At 46.3% G+C, this 20,608-nt stretch overlaps 1 protein-coding gene across 1 annotated transcript; it reads left to right on the top strand.

Annotated features, from left to right (window-relative positions):
* Positions 1-11,628: 11,628 nt before the first annotated feature.
* On the top strand, positions 11,629-15,621 carry LOC119276035. Its single transcript, XM_037556988.1, has 3 exons — positions 11,629-12,114; positions 12,832-13,871; positions 14,325-15,621. Exons 1-3 carry the CDS (start codon positions 11,906-11,908, stop codon positions 15,353-15,355), a joined length of 2,280 nt encoding a protein of 759 aa, XP_037412885.1. The 5' UTR covers positions 11,629-11,905; the 3' UTR covers positions 15,356-15,621.
* Positions 15,622-20,608: the final 4,987 nt, after the last annotated feature.

The raw sequence follows: 20,608 nt of genomic DNA, 5'->3' as shown, positions 1-20,608 counted from the left end.
CTCGACTAAACGAGGTCCCAAGTCGAGTGCAGGAGTGGAAGAAGTCTTCGGCCAGGTGCGGTGCGGATGTTGCTCTGTCTCTGGTCCGCGTTCACTGCAAGGATGCACGAGAGGACAAGCTGGTGGCTCTTAGGGTGGCTAACACCAAGAAGCACGATTTCAGATCTTTCATGGAGACCTTCATTGCTGCTGCCACTCAGATTGCAGATGGAATTGATCTGGACGAGTTTGTTGCACCTTCCAGCCCTCCACAGGAGGGGTAAAAAACTTCTGAGCTTGATACTTTAAATTTGCCTCGGTATGCCGAGTGAGTTTTGTAACCGACAAACCTTAACAGGCCTAGTGCCTGAGCACTTTCGGTTCCGTTAGGTGTTATCCGAACTTGGATTCGTCGTTGAATATGTTCGCATTTGGTTTGAGGTGTCTTTTGCAGGTTAAAGCGAAGCGCTTATTGCAATCCACTTGTTCCCCAATACACTTGGGCGAGCACTGGGCTGCAGCTAAGCCCCCGAGTGAGAGGTTTGCTCTCCACTCGGTAGGATTTTAGATACCTAGGCGAGCACTGGGCTGCAGCTAAGCCCCCGAGTGGGAGGTTTGCTCTCCACTCGGTAGGATTTTCACATACTTAGGCGAGCGCTAGACTGCAGCTAAGCCCCCGAGTGGGAGGTCTGCTCTCCACTCGGTAGGATTTCAGATACTTAGGCGAGCACTGGGCTGCAGCTAAGCCCCCGAGTGGGAGGTCAGCTCTCCACTCGGTAGGATTTCAGATACTTAGGCGAGCACTGGGCTGCAGCTAAGCCCCCGAGTGGGAGGTTTGCTCTCCACTCGGTAGGATTTTGTATTGGTGGCGTAGCTCGGAAGGAGAGGGTAGCAGTCGACCTGCACCTCGTCCTCTTGCAGAGTGCATGTTGTATTTGTGGCGTAGCTTGGAAGGAGAGAGTAGCAGTCGACCTGCACCTCGTCTTCCTTGCAGAGCACATGTTGTATTTGTGGCGTAGCTCGGAAGGAGAGAGTAGCAGTCGACCTGCACCTCATCTTCCTTGCAAAGCGCACATTGTATTTGTACTTAGGCGAGCGCAATGCTGCAGCTAAGCCTCCGAGTGGAAGGCTGGCTTACCACTCGACAGGATTTTGTTTATCTTAGGCGAGTACTTGGACTGCAGCTAAGCCTCCGAGTGGAAGGCTGGCTTACCACTCGACAGGATTTTGTTTATCTTAGGCAAGTACTTGGACTGCAGCTAAGCCTCCGAGTGGAAGGCTGGCTTACCACTCGACAGGATTTTGTTTATCTTAGGCAAGTACTTGGACTGCAGCTAAGCCTCCGAGTGGAAGGCTGGCTTACCACTCGGTAGGATTTTGTTTATCTTAGGCGAAACGGATTTTGCAGCTAAGCCTTCATGTGGGAGACTGGCTCACCACTCGGTTAGGATTTTTTTTACAGACTTGGGCGAATCAGATTCGCAGCCAAGCCACCCACTGGGGGATTGTTTTTGAGTGGACAAAATAAATAACGAATACTGGGAAGATTATAAAGCTCTTGTCTTTGATAAATAAACTACAGAAGTACTTTTATTACAACTCATCCGAGTGAATACTTAGGTGTAAAAGGGGCGGAGAAGCTCCGCGTTCTAAGCTCGGGGCTCGTCGATCTGATGCTCGACATTGTAAAGACGGTATGATCCATTGTGGAGAACCTTGGTGACGATGAAGGGACCTTCCCAAGAAGGAGCAAGCTTGTGTGGTTTCTGCTGATCCACTCGGAGAACTAAATCTCCTTCCTGGAAGGCTCGACTCTTCACGTTTTTGGCGTGGAAGCGACGTAAGTCTTGTTGGTAAATGGTCGATCTGATCAGAGCCATCTCCCTTTCTTCCTCTAAAAGGTCGACTGCATCCTGCCGTGCTTGTTCTGCTTCAGCTTCAGTGTAGAGCTCGACCCGGGGAGCATTGTGGAGAAGGTCACTCGGCAAGACTGCTTCAGCTCCGTAGACCAAGAAGAATGGAGTTCTTCCAGTCGACCGGTTGGGCGTGGTCCTTAACCCCCAAAGCACTGAGGGAAGTTCGTCGACCCATGCACCAGCCGCATGCTTAAGATCACGCATCAAACGGGGTTTCAACCCTTTGAGAATCAAACCGTTGGCTCATTCTGCTTGTCCATTCGACTGTGGGTGAGCGACTGAAGCATAGTCGACTCGCGTGCCTTGAGATGTGCAGAAAGCTCTGAACTCTTCAGAGTCGAAGTTTGACCCGTTGTCAGTGATGATGCTGTGCGGGACCCCATATCTGAATATCAATTCTCTGATGAAGCTGACAGCAGTACCGGCATCGAGGTTCTTGATGGGTTTAGCTTCGATCCACTTAGTGAACTTGTCGACTACTACCAGCACATGGGTAAAACCGCTTCTGCCTGTTCTCAAAGGACCGACCATATCCAAACCCCATACTGCAAAGGGCCAGACGAGTGGTATAGTCTTCAAAGCTGACGCGGGCTTGTGTGACATATTGGAGTAAAATTGGCATCCCTCGCACTTGTCGACTATCTCCTTCGCCATTTCATTCGCTCTTGGCCAATAAAATCCGGCTCGGTATGCTTTGGCCACGATGGTCCGAGAGGACGCATGATGGTCACAGGTCCCCGAGTGGATGCCATCAAGGATTATTCGACCTTCCTCCGGTGTTATGCATTTCTGACCAACTCCAGTCGCACTTTCTCTGTACAACTGTCCTCTTATCACGGTAAAAGCTTTAGATCGGCGGACGATCTGTCGAGCCTCTTCTTCGTCCTCCGGGAGTTCTTTCCTCAAGATATACGCGATATATGGTACTGTCCAATCTGGAGTGATCACTAGAACTTCCATGATCAGGTCGACCACTGCTGGGACTTCAACCTCAGTCGGGTCTGTAACACTCTTAGGTTGCGGAGCTTCATCGGTAGAAGGATCTTCTACGACTGACGGAGTGTGGATATGCTCCAAGAACACATCACTGGGGATGGCTTCTCTCTTGGATCCTATCTTCGCCAGATCGTCAACTGCTTGATTTTTCAGTCGGGGTATGTGGTGGAGCTCTAACCCTTCGAACTTCTTTTCGAGCTTCCTCACTGCATTGCAGTATCCAGTCATGGCTGGGCTTCTAACGTCCCACTCCTTCATCACCTAATTGACCACCAAATCTGAGTCGCCATAAACCATAAGGCGACGGACGCCGAGTGAAATGGCCATGCGCAACCCATACAAGAGTGCTTAATATTCTGCTTCATTGTTGGAGGAATCAAAGTGGATTTGGAGCACATATCTGAGTTTATCTCCTCGGGGGGAAATCAAAACAACCCCAGCACCGGAACCATTTAACATCTTAGAGCCATCAAAGAACATGGTCCAATGCTCCGAGTGAACTTGAGTCGGCTGCTGTTGCTCAATCCACTCGGCAAGGAAATCTGCTATAGCCTGGGACTTAATGGATTTCTTTGCCTCGAATTTGACATCAAGGGGAAGGAGTTCAATCGCCCATTTAGCTACTCGACCAGTTGCATCTCTGTTATGCAGAATCTCTGACAATGGTGCGTCGCTGACGACTGTAATGTCATGATCAGAGAAATAATGAGCAACCTTCTTCATGGTCATGTAGATCCCATATACGAGCTTCTGATAATGAGGGCATCTTTGCTTCGATGGGGTCAAAACTTCAGAGAGATAATACACTAGGCGCTGAACTTTGAAGGCTTTCCCTTCTTCTTCCCGCTCGACCGTAAGTACTGTACTGACAACTTGTCCTGTGGATGCAATATAAAGCAACAGAGGCTCTTTGCTGATTGGAGCAGCAAGCACCGGCTGGGTGGAGAGCAGAATTTTTAACTCGGCAAACGTTGCATCAGCTTCTGGAGTCCACTCGAACTTGTCTGCCTTCTTCATCAGTCGGTAAAGGGGAAATGCCTTTTCACCGAGGCGAGAGATGAATCGACTTAAAGCGGCCAAGCATCCAGTAAGCTTCTGGACGTCGTGCACACGCACAGGGCGTTTCATTCGGAGTATGGTGCCAACTTTTTCTGGGTTAGCATCGATTCCTCGTTCTGAAACGAGAAAACCGAGTAACTTTCCGCCAGGTACTCCGAATGTGCACTTCGATGGATTGAGCTTGATATCATACCTTCTGAGGTTGGCAAATGTTTCAGCTAGGTCAGTCAATAGGTCGGAACCCTTTCGCGACTTGACCACGATATCATCCATGTACGCTTCCACATTCTGACTGATTTGAGTGAGTAAACACTTTTGAATCATTCTCATGAACGTGGCTCCGGCATTCTTGAGGCCGAATGGCATGGTGATATAGCAGAAGCACCCGAATGGAGTGATGAAAGTTGTTTTGATTTCGTCAGGTCCATATAGATGGATCTGATGATACCCGGAATAAGCGTCTAGAAAAGACAATCTCTCGCACCCTGCGGTCGAGTCGACAATTTGGTCGATGCGAGGGAGAGGAAAATGATCTTTCGGGCAGGCCCGATTGATATGTTTGAAACCAATGCACATGCGAAGTGAGTTGTCCTTCTTGGGGACCATGACGACATTGGCGAGCCACTCGGAGTGGTATATCTCTTGGATGAACTCTGCTACAAGGAGTCGAGCCACCTCCTCGCCAATGGCTTTTTTCTTCTGAACGGCGGACCGTCGAAGATGTTCTTTAACTGGTTTCGCTTTTGAGTCGACTCTAAGGGGATGCTCAGCCAGCCCCCTGGGAACACCCGGCATGTCAGCTTGCTTCCATGCAAAGATGTCCCAGTTCTCACGGAGGAACTGGGTGAGCACTTCTTCCTATTTAGAGTCGAGTGTTGTGGAAATATGGGTCGGAGCTGCATTGGGGTCAGTCGGGTGGATATGAACTGGCTTCGTCTCCCCAGACGACTGAAATGCTGACTCCGTGGCGGGCTTCTTGGCCCGGAGAAAATCACTCGAATCTGCATTCTTCTTGTATTCCTCCAGCTCTACCACTGTTATCTGGTCATCCGCAATCTTTGAGCCTTTCTGGAAACACTCTTCTGCCTTCTTCCGGCTGCCAGTGATGGTGATCACGCCTTTGGGGCCAGGCATCTTTAACTTGAGGTACACATAACATGGTCGAGCCATAAAGCGGGCATAGGCTGGTCTTCCCAAAATAGCGTGGTAGGCGCTTCGGAAATCCACGACTTCAAATGTCAGCTTCTCTTTGCGGAAATGCTTCGGGTCGCCGAACACTACATCCAGAGCTATTTGGCCGAGTGACTCAGCCTTCTTTCCCGGGATGACTCCGTGAAAACTCATATTGCTGGAACTGAGCCTGGACATCGGAATGCCCATTCCCTTGAGCATCTCTGCATACAGTATATTCAATCCACTACCGCCATCCATCAATACCTTCGTCAGTCGAGTGCCTTCGACGACTGGGTCGACCACCAGCGCTTGCCTCCCAGGGGTGGCAATGTGAGTAGGGTGATCAGACTGGTCGAAAGTAATGGGAGTTTGCGACCATCTCAGATAGTTTGGTGTCGCCGGGGCGACCATATTGACCTCACGGTTGATCACTTTCAGTCGACTTTTGCTCTCTACATCAGCAAAAATCATCAGAGTGGAGTTGACATGAGGGTACTCTCCATCACTGTCCTCCTTGTCCTCAACCTTGTCCGACTCCTTCTCTTTGTCCTTCGGTTGTTTCCCTTGAAACTGCTGGATTAAGAGCCGGCACTGGCGAGTGGTATACTTTGGGTAGATGAAGTTACCCTCTTCGTCTTTCTTCGTGTGGATATCGGTTGGAGTTGGTCACTCGTTGACGCGCACGCTCGTCGAGTGCTCGCTGGAGGTTCTCCAGTCAAGTGCGTTCAGCCAGGTTGGCTAAGCGCGCCTCTTCCAGGGCACGAGCCTCAGGAGTTTCTCCTGCAATGGGAGTATGCAGGGCATCCATGTTCCGGCGGAGAAGTTCTTCCCTTTGTTGAGAAGTGAGTGGCTCGGGCTGATACTCTTCGTGGGCTTGAGCGGGGGCGCCCCCGTCGTCCATCCCGTCGTCGCAGGGGAAACCGGGAGGACTACGAGGCCCGTTGACCATCAGGACCTCCGCCGCTGGATCACTGCTATCGCACTCGGATGTAGTCTCTACGGAGCCAGTCGACAGGTCGAACAGGCCGTAGAGAGATTCGTGGGGCTCAATTGCCGCGACTTGGGTGGTGGCCGATTGGTGAGCCACTGCGTGTCTCACCCATCACTAGAGCCTCGACCGACCGGAGCGCTTGCGCTGGCAGGAGACAGGGAGGGAGGACGGCGCAGGAGTCGACCGGTATGGGGTCGAGGTTGCCGCAGCAAGACGCCGCGGACACACGCCCGAAAGTGCGTCGCCCCACGGACGGGGAGCGTGTCGATGTCGAGTGGTGCCTCCTGGAGCCAAGCGGAGTCGTCGGCGATGAAAGCGAGCGCACCGAGACGGATCTCGCGACCCTCGACCAGAGCTTCGCCGGAAACCATGATGAAGGCGATCGGACAAATTGCAACTTCTCCAAAAAAGTCGCTAAGACACCTGCCCCACGGTGGGCGCCAACTGTCGTGGTTCTAAGTCTGACAGTAGAATGGGGGGTAGGTATGGAGAGGCAAGATCCTAGCTATGGAGTAGTTGTACACACGAGTGTTTTACGAGTTCAGGCCCTTCTCTGAGGAAGTAAAAGCCCTACGTCTCGGAGCCCGGAGGCAGTCGACTGGTTTATGTGTATATGAGTTACAGGGGTGCGAACCCTTCTACCAGTGGAGGGGGGTGGCTTATATAGAGGATGCCAGGACCCCAACCTACCCACGTAGCAGAGGGTTAAAGTACATTAAGGTCGGGCGTTACTGGTAACGCCCTACATAAAGTGTCATCATGACCATTAAGACTACTTAATTACAGACCGTTTGGATACAGAGTAGATCCTGAACTCCTGATGGTCGAGTGAGTCTTCATGGTCGAGTGTCTTTAGGTTCGTCGAGTGTCTTCTAGCCAGTCGAGTGGAGTCTCTCTTGGTCGAGTGGAACCTCTCTTGGTCGACTAGAAGGTAGCTTCGTCTAAGGATGTCCTTGGGTATGGTATCCTAGATAGATCCATGACCCTACCCTAGGTACATAACATCATCAGTATTCACACATGTATTACGATTTCCGGTTAATACAATTATAGCATGACCAATAGACAATTATCATGAACAAGGAAATATAATAATAACTATTTTATTATTGCCTCTAGGGCATATTTCCAATAGTTTTAACACCACATGTGGTGCGATAAGGTTCTGAAGCAAATAGTTCGAAGAGAAACCAAATGAAAGTTTGAAGCTAAACACCCTGCAAACCCCGATAACTATCACTTGATGTTATTATCCCCCTTTTGTCAACAAGTGTCAAAAAGGAAAGAGAGAGCACACGAGGAATTACTCCGTGGGAGAATCTTTGGAGTCAAAGTTGAAAGCACTTGAAGAATCAGAATCAGAGGAATGCAGAATGGTCGAGGTAGAAGCAGGAGTTGCAGCCTTGGATTTGAGGGGCTTCGAAGGATTTGCATTTGGCTTGAAAATGTGTGTGCTTGCTAAGTCTTTGATTTCATCATCGTGGTTGACAAACAACACGTCCATTGAAACAAAATGTTGTGGGAGCTCTGCAGTTTGTCTTCGGACATGCGGTACTGCAAGCAAGTCCGGATAGTCATAGTCTTTGTAGAGACCCTTCTTGGCGAGGTCCTTCCGAGAGTAATGCCTTCTCATCAAGGTCCATTATCTCTTCCTAGCATCCTTCTTGTGCAGAAGAATTTGCCTGGTGTGATTGTGAAGCAGATTCAGCTCAGCCAGCAAATCCATCTTTTCCTTCCTATCCATCCTGATATGCCTTTCCAAAGTCTGTTGTGTGTGAATGCAAATTTCATACAATGATGGATTTTCCTCTTGAGGAACTTCAACTTTGGCTTCTTTGACCTTCAGTGCTTTCTCAGATGCTGAGGCATTTGCAACCATGTCGACACGTTCTTTCCCCTTTTGTATTCCTTCACTATGCGCAGAGTGTCACGGACAGGTGGCATGAATACTTTTGATGCATAGGCCCAGAAGAATTTTTCATTTGTAAGCTGCTCAATGGCATACATGATCCAAGGAGCATAGGGTTTGAGCGACTGAGGGCTATCTGCAGCACATGCCAGATTCCGAATGAATAGATCAGGAATATTGAATTTGATTCCCTGAGAAATGAACACCAGAGCATTTCCTACGATGCCTTTGATGGAGTTGGGCCGATTGGTTGGCGTAATGGTATTGCACAGAATGTGGAATAGCACCTTTTTGTCATTGGCCAACTTCTTTGGGTCAACATCGATGCATTCATCACCCACCAAGGTGGGATCCATCAGGAAATGGAGTTGAGCATCTGACACTTCCCAGAAATGCAGCTTGTGTTCTCTGTTATTATCAAATTCGCATTGAGGCAAATTTACCAGGGCCAGAAAATGATCTACTGAGCATTTGATTCTTTCTCTGCTTTTCATCCATTTGAGCGTCCATGTTAAAGTCTTTTCCATCTGCCCTGTGATGTACAGCGTGGCACGAAGGATAATCTCTTTGTTCCATCCATGATTGAAACACATGAAACCCTTCAGAAGAGCATGTTCAATATGGTCAAGGGTGTTGTGGAAGCAAGGCATTCCTTCGAGCTTGGTGAAGTTTAACATCTTGTGATTGAAAATCATGTGCTTGCCAAACAAGATCCGAGCATAATATATTGCCTGCTCCTTTGTCCAGAACCTCAATGACAGAGATGTTCTTTCTCCTTCGTAGGGGCTCACCCCAAATAATGCAAGCTTCGCTGAGTAAAGCTGCTCATTGAAAGCTGGGCCATAGGGGCCATACTCAGATGAAAATAGCGGGAAAGATTCCTGAGGATTTTTCCGGTAAACTTCTGTGCTAATTTCCATCGGCTGAACATCATCAGCTCCAGATGGATTCTCATGAGAGGGTTGTACGGGCACATGGGGTACAATATCCTTCTCTGAAGTAGACGACATGGGATCATCAGACCGTGATCATTTTTCTTCGCTGGAACTCCTTCAACGGCTTTCTCAGACTCAAGATCAAGGGCCTTTTCTTTCGGTGATTCAGCAATTGGTGGTGGTGGAACAAAAACTTCTCCAGCCTGCCGCGGCAGCACTGGTGGTGAGACTTGGTGGGACTGAACAGGTGGTGCAACTTCTTCATCCTTCTTCTCGCGAGCCATGTGCTCTTCAAACTTCTTTCCTTTATGTTCCAGCTGTGAAGCCAAGGAACCAGGAGCAGGGTCAACCTCCATCAGGGCAGGGGCACCAAATGAGGAGACCGCTGGGGCAGTACTTTGGGCAACAATTTTCTCCCCTCATCCTTTTCTTCCTCCTCAGTGGGTTTGGAGGGTCCATCTTGAATGTTCTTCGCAGGCGATGAGACTGGCTTCTCCATTTCAATTTATTCGTCAGTATTTATCTCGGGAGCATTTTGCTCAGGCACAGTCATAACATCATCAGGATTGACAAGATACATGTCCACCACATCCGCTTCTTGTTTGACTGAGGTAGGAATTACCACAGTCTCAACTTGTTATTCGGCTACTTCCTCGGGATGAGGGGATGGTGGAATCTGTTGAAATGGTGCACTTGAGTCAATAGGAGTATCATGGGAAGGCAACAAGGATGATGTAGAAGCCCTCCGTGATCGACTCCCCCTCCGGCAGAGTACAGGAAAAGGGCTCTAGATGAGATCGCGGAAGAACAAAAGCTTGCGGCGGCGGAAAAAGTGTTTCGGGTGGCTCTCTGTTGGTTTGGGAATATTTGGGAATTTATTGAAGTGGAATTAGGTTAAACGGAGTTGCGTGGGCCCGCAAGCTCAGGGGGCGCACCCCTCGAGCTTGTGGCTCTCTCGTATCTCATCTGGTCTCCTCTCGAAGCTTCCAGGGTCCCTTCTGGTCCAGAAAAAATAACCCTAAGACTTTTTTCCGTTTGGACTTCGTTTGATATTGATTTTCTTAAAAGCCAAAAACAAGCAAAAGACAACAACTGGCCATGGGCATTGGGTTAATAGGTTAGTCCCCCAAAAATGATATAAAATAGCATATAAATGCATATAAAGCATCCAAGATTGATAATATAATAGCATGGGACAATAAAAAAATTATAGATATGTTGAAGATGTATCATGACCACCGACATTCGATAAGCAGATCGTACCGTAAATACTCCCCTATTCTCATGGGGCCATGACCAAAAATCATCCAACTGCCTAGTACACCAAGGAGTGGCCATTATTGCAACCACATTTGTTTGCAAGAATACCTCGGCGAGCATAGGGCGGTTCCGATTTAATAGTAATGAGCTCACTCACAAGTTGCGGGGGATTTATCATCCGACTGGTGATCGACCTCATGTAGGATGGGTGGGGAATCCAGTTGTGCTGCCAAATATTTGTGAATGTCCATCACTAATACGCTGGATTGTGCCCTGCTTTTGGGCGTCTCGTCCATCTAGGGCAACTCTCGGCGCACCCCCTAGCTTTGCTTGCATGAAATCACAAGAGGGAAAGTACTTTGCTTTCGAGACCCTTGCGCTCAAAGAATTCAGTTCCACTAGTATGCGCACTATCTCGGAACCTAGTCCTCCACAATGCTTGGGCCTTGTCATCATGCTCCACGAGACCCAGCTGAGCTTCGTTTGACCTCCTTACTTCCCCACTAAAACTTGTGAATTAAAAATTTCATATGCTCGCATAGACCTCGGGGGAGCTTGAAATATGACATGAAGTATACCGGAACAATCTGAGCAACAAATTTAACTAGAACTTCCTTACCGATCACCAATAGTAACTTGGCAAGCCATCCCTTCACCTTATTCCATACTATGTTTTTCAAAAATTTGAAGGCCCCATTCTTACTGTTGCCAACATCAGAAGACATCCCCGGTATCTTTCTGACAGACTCATTGGTGACATTAGGGCTATTTTGACTTCCTCTCTGAGGCTGTTTGTGCAACCCTTACTAAAGAAAAAACCGAAGATCTAGACAAGTTAATACTCTGACCAGAGGCACTACAACAACTTTCCAACAGATAGGACAACTCATTTGATCCATCTGTACTGGCCTTGACAAACATCAGGCTATCATCCGCAAAGAGCAAGTGGCTCACGACGGTGCTGATGGAGCTACTCGAATTTCACTGAGGTGCCATGATTCATGTTTTGTTTTCAAGAGGCACTTAAGGTCCTCCGTTGCTAATAAGAATAGACATGGAAAAATTGAGCCCCCCTCTCGGATCCCCGTGGATGGTTAAATTCTTCCAACTTGCCACCACTAAAAAGGACTGAATTTTTTACTTAACTTACCATCCTCATAATTAGAGAAACCCAAGGAGATGCAAACCCCATCTCCTTGAGCAGCTTTTTTCGGGGGGTATCTCCTTTTTTTTAGTAACCTAAGGGGTAAGCAGCTGCATTTTCTTTTTGAGGGGGAGGGAGGGGGGCCTTAGCATTTGCATAATGGGTGTCTCCTCGCGGGTTAGGAGAGGCCGACTCCGCAGCCCGAGCAAGGAAATAGCCCAACCCACGTTCAGGCCGCGGTACACGTAACCCCCCACCCCCTACCCCTTCTTCCTCTTCCCCAGACGGGGAGACCCCACCCCCCCTTCCGCCTCCCCTTTCTGCTTCTCCATAGCACGGAGACCTCCCACCTCCACGGAGCAGCATCACCGCCGCCACCGCCGCTCGCGCTCGCTGAGCACTGCCTTCGCGCCTTTGCTGGTTTCATCTGCCTCCCTCCTCGCGTTCTTAGACAAGAAAGTCGTTCTTGGCTTTGATCAATTTTGGTCTGAGCGGAGGGGCAGCTCATGGTCGTGACCCGGTGAGGGAGGCGGCGGTTCCGGGATGGGAAGCGTCGGTGGAGAGGAGGAGTTCCCCGCCGGCGTGATGGGGGCGGACGCGGAGGTGGGGGCGCTAGTCTGGGTGCGCCGCCGCAACGGATCCTGGTGGCCCGGCCGGATCCTTGGTCAGGACGAGTTACCCGAGAACTGTGTGGTTCCACCGCGCTCTGCAGGCACACCCATCAAGCTCCTCGGCCGCCCGGACGGCAGCATGTCCGTACAACCCCTCTTCCTAATTGCTTCTCTGTTTCTTTCTTGTGCTTATGCATGCGTAGATTCGATCTGTTCGGATAATCTTTGCTGTGGTTTCTACCACGGCACAATTTTCTTTTCTCCTGATGATGCCATCCATATTTTGCACTACAGCAAACGATGCCGATTGGCAACGTCTGCTGTTCTTTCTACCCATTGAGTAGTAGTATGTATAGTATCTCCCTGAGACATGAAAATGGTGAAAACTAGGTACATCCTTGCACTATCTATTTTTCCATTGCAAAAATCTTGTAAGGCATTAGAAGGATCAATTAGGCGACATACATATTGCATCCCCTCTGTATGGTAGGAAGAAAAGTGCCACGCATCAAGATCTGGGTTTAATTGTTATGCTGACTTGTGCAAAGGCTATGATTTATATCTGAACATATGCTCATGCTAAGCCTGTGCCCCCCCCTCTTGTCAAGCTTAGTTTATGATAACATTTCTCGCCTGGATGAACTGGTGGTTTCTTATGTTTATTCACTTCCATTGCATCTTTACTCTGTACATTGCTTCGGAAGAGAGATTTTCGTTTTAGGTTTTGTTTTTCTAGTTTTGACTCATTTATTTTGCACTTATAATTCCCTTTTGCTAATTTGCATAGATTATTATGTTTTTCATGTTCGTGTATCATAAGTCTGATTTTTTTTCTTGTTCTCTTTTACTTCATCATAGTGACTGGTATAATCTCGAGAAATCTAAGCGTGTGAAGGCATTCCGGTGTGGTGAGTATGAAGAGTGTATAGAAAAAGCAAAAATTTTGGCTCGCCAGCAAAAGAGGACCTACAATGAAGGAAAGTATGTTCGCAGGGAGGATGCCATTATGCACGCCCTTGAAATAGAAAGATCTCGCTTTCCAGATGAAGATGAGATGGACGATGTTATGTGTGCATCTGAGAACAGATATTCTGCAAACTCTAGAAACATAGGTGGAGCCAGCAGAATATCTTCTCGCGTTGAAAGGGGTCTGTATGATATTGAAGAAAACTCAGCTCAAGGTTTATCTGAAGCGTCAACATTTTTCAAGCTGCCACAAAATATATCCTCTTCAAGTACTAGGTATGCTTCATCGTCAAGGAAGAAACGGAAGGCATCAAACAAATTTGAGGATGACACAGTTAAAGGATTCCGGCGTATGAGAGACCTTATTGGATCAAACAGGACGCCCAAACGGAAGTCAAGTGCTGGTTCTTTTTCACATGGGTATCATGATTTACCTCATCTTGAAAGTGGGCCAAGCTTTGGCTATGAGTTGCCTAGCACAAATGGAATAAACAAAAATAAGCAGTCTCATTCGTTGACAAAAAGGAAACGCTCCAATATTGGTCAAGCTTATGAAAATTCAAGAAAGAAAGATAAGCGACGTCCTTTGTCAAAGTTATGTAAAGATTCAGCAGTGAAAGTTCCAACATATTGGGACGCTTCAGGACAGTCTTCTGTCCAGTCCCCTGGACATAAACTGTCGAATGTGTTTGAATCAAATTGGGGGGGATTTTCTTTGCCAGGAAATTTAAATTGTTCTTACAGCTCGGGCACTTCAAGTGTGGAGACTTTAGCAGATGCCTTATGTACTAGTCGCAGTGGTGCTACCAAAGCTTCTAAACTAAAGGAAGCTGAAGTCTTCGACGGGACTGGGTTTCTTAGTGATGGCTGCTCTGATGATGATGAGTTTCTTGATGCTCACCGTACTATGGAGGATGATGTCACAGCAGAAGGTAAACAGATAGTACCGCTTCCTTAATTCCACTTTCAGTTGCTTTATACATTTAAGCACTGTGTTCAAGATGATGACCATCATATAGCGGATAATTAGATATGCAAGAAGTTATGTGTTTGGTTGTAATACTCTTTGAGCAACTTTTGAAATAGGGGTTTTGCCACACCAGGTTTTGTTATTATAAGCTGCTCCATGCTTTGTGATCAAGTCGACCATGTGTGAATCCTGTACACATTGGCATGTTTCCTTTACCAGCCTGATCTTTCATATTTCTACCATATAGCTTAGGGATTTATCACATTTAGTTAAGCATGCACATTCTTTATTTCAATCTCTTATTCTTATGGAAGTTACTGATTATGTTGCAAATGGTGAATATCTGTTCAGTTTTTCACTATCTGAACTATCACAGAACGCACTGCTTAATGCTTCTCAACTGATCTTTTATCAGGCCATTTGCACACACATGGATCGTGTGCATCTGTAAAGGATGAGACCTTAAAAGGCAAGACACAAATTACTGACTATAGCAGAGAACACATACCCTTACTTCGTGATAATACAAGTTCCAAGAAGAAAAACATACAGGTAACTCCAGTAAGCTGCAACATGGATGAAAGTTTGATGGTGGAACGGTATGGAAGGACAATAAAATGCAAGGAACAAGATGAAGATGTTACTGGGTTGGATGCACGAGTCGGAAGTGCTAGTGATCCTGGGAGTAGCATGAAATTTGTGCTGGTTCCTCCAGATGATGGTGCTGGCATTATGGGGCAACAATATTATGAAAGCGGACCCGAGCATGATGAATCATTTGAAACTCTAAGCAACCATTCACACTCTGAAAAGGTTGGGGCAGCATCCCCATATTATGGGTCACCGCTTAAAGTAATACTGCCTGAGCAGAAACCTGATATGAAATCTACAAGATGCCATGTGGTAAAGCCAATGAAGAGTGTACAAGCAGACTATAAACTTTATGATGTTGAGTTGGCAGTCGAAGGAACCTACAAGGGCCACCGTGCACCTCTTGTTTCTCTGACAAGTAAATGGAACCATAAACCTGTTATGGGGTTTCCTGTACCTGTTGTTGTTTTGGATGATAGTTGCCCTGTGGAAAGTAGAGACAATCACCATCTGGCAAAGAACAGTCTTACCCACTTGCTAAAGAGGAGCGAAGTTGCAGAACCGCGCCAGCCAAGATCGTCACATTCATCTAAATCAAAACTTTGTGGCCGTAAAAAGGTCTCGGAGCATGATATGGATAAGTCCTGGCGGCCACATACCAAGAAATCAGCATCTTCACCAAGGAAAATGCGCAGGCTCTCATCTTTTGGCAGCAGCCGTAGAGAAAGCGCAAACAGAAATACTGTAGTTCGGAAAATTGGCGGGCCAACTATTGCGTGCATCCCGGTTCGACTTGTTTTCAGTAGGATCAATGAGGCATTAAGCTTTCAAGTGAGATCAGAGAACACTAGCTGAGGTGCTCTGCCAGGACTTAATTAAAGAGGGCCTCCGATCATACAATTTCTAGCTTTTCATGTACATTAGTCGCCATAATTTTTTAAAGCTTGATGCCTGGCATGTTTATATGACTATTATGTGCTTGTAATCCACAAGTCAGTAGGCAATTGTTACTTACCCACCGTTAGTGTTGGGTGAGACTTCCATGGTGGAAGGAAATAAGCAGCATCAGTAATTTTGCGCTGATGGTGTTGAAGCAGGGAAGGAAATAAGCAGATTTAGTATTTCTCTTCGCTGATAGAGTAACTTGGTTTAGATTGGTGGAGAAAACACTAGTCAAGTTTCAAATTTAAATCTCAAGAAATTTCATTTGTACTAGTTGTAAGCAAATTGTTCTGCTACGACGAACTTCGGTAGCTGCCCATCGGCAACCTCATCGAGGGATGAGAGAGAGCAAGTCCTCATGGTAAACCAAGGCGGTGCCGAAAACGTAGGTTGGATCACGGCTACCACAAACAATGTCCCATATGTCGGAGAGGAGGCGGCTGCCGAGGCCGAACTACAGCTTCTCATCACACTCCTTGGAGGCCGCACACAGGGCAACATTGGAGCACATCTTCAACTCCAGAAAGAGAAGAATGATGTCGCTGCAAGACATGACTGATGGCTTGAAACCAGCATGAGCGTTGCCGTAGGACCACCTCGCCGTTGGACTTTTCCAAACTCCGGGCTTGCAACCTGCAAGCAGCGGCCGCCATAGCCGTCCGACTCCACCTCGCCGTGGATCAACCAGGTGGGGAGCTCATCACCCCCTATAAACCTTGCTGTGCACCGCTGTCGAGCAGTAGGAGAACATTAGGGCAATTCCAACGAGCCGTTGTAGCACCCCCTCGCCCCGTCTTCGCCAGCAGCACGCCAAGCTCGGCTACCTCGCTCGCCGGCCGCCTCCATGCTGACAGGCCTATTACCTGAGACCAGACTCTTCACCGGTCGGCTTATTCGACCACGTCCGCAAGGTGTTCGACGTTTTGCCTGCAAGGCACAAATGGATAGTGATGATAAGTACTTTTTCAACAACTTCATTTGTAATTAGGATGATTAGTCGTCCGACGGTGAGGATGTTGTGTTTGCTACTTTGGTCGTCCATGACCACATTAGTAGGCAACGACTAATGTTCAAAGGCTCGATCCCTGGGTATATGCTTCGGCGTTGAATCGCAATAGAGTGACCATTGCCTACTCTGGGAGGACTACTTCAAGTCTGCTTCCCCATTCTTCAAACAACACCTATTCCGGCGCCGCTTCCGGGATGGCTTAGACATTGTTCAATCGTATTTGGGAGGGGGTGGTGGCGTACGGTGATTATTTGTATGCAAGGAGGATGCCCTGGGAAAGGTTGGCTTCTTCTCTTGCCACAAATGCACTGCAGCTGTTCGGATGCTTGCATCGTAATACCTGGTGATCTTATTGATGAGTAAGTCCATGATAGAGGCAAAGGTGTCCCGTCTTTCGATGAGATGATGGATATCGCTTCGGTGGAAGTCGACTTTGACGATCCGACTACGAACGTGCGAGGACGTCCCGCCTTAGCAATCGCTAAACCAACTTCGAGAGGTTATTGACCACGCCGGAGCACGATCAACCTGACCACGAGGGTCTATTTCCTATGAGCAAACGAAGAACAAGCAAGAAACTGAGATTGAAATCTGGATATTGCGAATATAAGATGAAAGCTTTATTGATCAAGGTGGGGTTCTGTGACGTCTTTGTCTGGTCGTTGAACACAAACGAAGTACGCGAAGTTGCAGCTATGGCGAACTTTAATCTAAACAAAACCCAAAGTCTAAATGACGCCTTAAGGACTGTATATATGGAGGAAGAGGGGGGAATTTCGTGGCCCTTGGGGAAGGGGTCCGAAACCAACCCTATCTTTTGTTTCCCCACACATACAGACTCTAAAAACAGCCTATACTCAAGTATTTCGAAAATACATGAGCCTGGCCCAATAATAAGGTGACGCAGCACCTAGAATAGCCTTTGGACGAAAGTTATGAAGTAGCATCTTGTATATTCCGTCCAAGGCTTCATGCACTCATTATGGTGGCTTCAACGTCCTGAAATCATCACTTGTAACTCCATTCTTGTTCCCCTTGCGCATGCCATCATCTCCATGCTTGTTCTTGCTCCAATGTTCATCCTTCTCCAAGCTAGGCCCTTCATTTGTAAGCAAAACAAATGTATCCAATTTAGGCAGCATCATATTCTCATGAACATTAGAATCATTACCAAGAAACGAAAGTACCCGGTAATTTAATTGGCGTGCGCGAGCTCTAGTAATTGGTCCAGTATGTATAGCAGCAGGGGCTGTGGGTGTAACAATGATATTGATGTCCTCATCATCCTCCCCTTCTTGAAATGAAGTCGTTCTCGACGGAAGCTCATCTTCCTCACCCAAATAAGGCTTCAAATCTGCAATGTTAAAAGTGGGACTAACCCCAAAATCTGCAGGCAGCTCAAGTTTATATGCATTATCATTTATTTTCTCTAACACCTTAAAAGGACCATCAACACATGGCATTAGCTTTGATTTGCGCAAATCAGGAAATCTATCCTTACGCAAATGTAACCAAACAAGATCTCTAGGTGCAAACACAACATGTTTTCTACCTTTATCTCCAGCAAGTTTATGTTTAGCATTCATACGCTCAAAGTTTTCCTTAGTTAACTTATGCATTTTTAAAATCAATTCAACATGTTGTTTAGCATCAAAATTAACCTTCTTCAAAGATGGAAGAGGCAACAAATCAATAGGTGCATGAGGTAGGAAACCATACATAATTTCAAAAGGGCACATCTTAGTACTAGAATGCAATGAACGGTTATAAGCAAATTCAATATGAGGCAAGCATTCTTCCCACATTTTCTTATTATTCTTCAAAACAGCCCTAAGCATAGTAGACAATGTTCTATTGACTACTTCAGTTTGTCCATCAGTTTGGGGGTGACAAGTAGTACTAAAAATCAGTTTAGTCCCCAACTTAGCCCATAAACATCTCCAAAAGTGGCTAAGAAATTTAGTATCACGATCTAAAACAATAGTATTTGGCACACCATGCAAGCGAATAATTTCACGGAAGAACAAATCAGCAACATTAACATCATCATCGCTTTTATGACATGGTATAAAGTGTGCCATTTTCGAGAATCTATCCACGACAACAAATATGCTATCCCTCCCCTTCTTTGTTCGAGGTAAACCTAAAACAAAGTCCATAGATATATCCTCCCAAGGAACACTAGGTACAGGCAAAGGCATATATAAACCATGAGGATTGAGTCGTGACTTAGCTTTTTGATATGTAGTGCAGCGAGCAACAAAGCGCTCAACATCCCGTCTCATCTTTGGCCAAAAGAAATGTGTAGCAAGTACATCCTCCGTCTTCTTCACGCCAAAGTGTCCCATTAGTCCTCCTCCATGCGCCTCCTGCAACAACAAAAGACGAACGGAGCTAGAACACAAATCCATCATTAACGACGAACTTGTTCCATGTTCTTCCTTCTTTACAATTCTGCAATACGTCTTTAAAATCAGCATCATGCACATATTGATCTTTGATGGTCTCCAAACCAAATATTTTGAAGTCAAATTGTGAAAGCATACTATAGCGACGAGACAATGCATCAGCAATAACATTTTCTTTACCCTTCTTGTGTTTAATGACATAAGGGAAAGTCTCAATGAATTCAACCCATTTAGCATGTCTACGATTCAGTTTAGCTTGACTTTTAATATGTTTCAAAGATTCATGATCAGAATGTATAACAAATTCTTTGGGTCATAAATAATGTTGCCATGTTTCTAAAGTCCGAACAAGAGCATATAATTCTTTATCATAAGTAGAATAATTCAGACTAGGCCCACTCAATTTTTCAGAAAAATATGCAACAGGTTTTCCATCTTGTAATAACACACCTCCTAATCCAATTCCACTAGCATCACACTCAAGCTCAAAAAGTATTATTAAAATCAGGAAGTTGGAGTAAAGGAGCATGTGTCAACTTATCTTTCAATACCGTGAAGGCTTCTTCCTGTGCGGTACCCCAAAGAAAAGGCACATCTTTCTTTGTAAGCTCATTGAAAGGTGCATCAATGGTGCTGAAATCTCTCACAAAACGCCTATAGAATCCAGCTAGGCCAAGAAAACTCCTCACTTGTGTGACCGTTTTGGGCTGTGGCCAACTCTCAATAGCTTCAATCTTGGCTTTATCAACTTCAATTCCCCGTGGAGTAACAACATAGCCAAGAAAATACACTCGGTCGGTGCAAAAGGTGCACTTCCCAAGGTTACCAAACAAACGTGCATCACGTAGAGCAATAAAAGCATCACGTAAATGTTCCAAATGTTCCTCCAAAGATCTGCTATAAATCAGTATATCATCAAAATAGACTACCACAAATCGTCCAATGAAAGCACGTAAAACTTCGTTCATTAATCTCATGAAAGTACTAGGTGCATTATTTAACCCAAAAGGCATGACTAACCACTCATATAATCCAAACTTAGTTTTAAATGCTGTTTTCCATTCATCCCCCAATTTCATACGAATTTGATGGTATCCACTATGCAAATCAACTTTGGAGAATATTGTAGAGCCACTCAATTCATCAAGCATATCATCTAGCCTAGGAATAGGATGATGATAACGAATAGTAATATTATTAATGCCTCTACAATCAACACACATATGTGATGTACCATCCTTTTTCGGCACTAGAATAATAGGAACATCACAAGGACTAAGGGATTCGCGTATATAACCTTTGTCGAGCAGCTCCTGTACTTGACTCATAATCTCCTTCGTCTCCTCTGGATTGGTACGGTATGGTGCACGGTTGGGTAATGATGCATCGGGAATTAAGTCAATCTGATGCTCAATCCCTCGAATAGGCGGTAATCCCAGTGTCACGTCTTGTGGAAAGACATCAGCGAACTCCTGCAAAATGTTAGTGACAGCAGGAGGCAAAGAGGAAGGCACGTCCTCGAATGAAAATAATGCCTCTTTGCACACAAAAGCATAGCAAAAAGATTTGCTGTAATGTAGCTCATCAATATCAGATTTGGTGGCAAATAAACATGCACTTTTCAATTTAATTTCCGAAGCAACACTAGATGGTTTATTATTAGGCTTCATTAGTTGCTCAAATTCTTTTGCCACAATCTAATTTTCACTCTTATTTTTCTCCTGTTTTGCTTTATTAGCTCTATTAATA

This window comes from Triticum dicoccoides, chromosome 3B (assembly GCF_002162155.2).
Source record: "Triticum dicoccoides isolate Atlit2015 ecotype Zavitan chromosome 3B, WEW_v2.0, whole genome shotgun sequence".
In the NCBI taxonomy this organism is placed as follows: Eukaryota; Viridiplantae; Streptophyta; class Magnoliopsida; order Poales; family Poaceae; genus Triticum; species Triticum dicoccoides.
The sequence above is the reverse complement of the archived record's forward strand: the minus strand, read 5'-3'. Positions and strand labels throughout refer to the sequence as shown.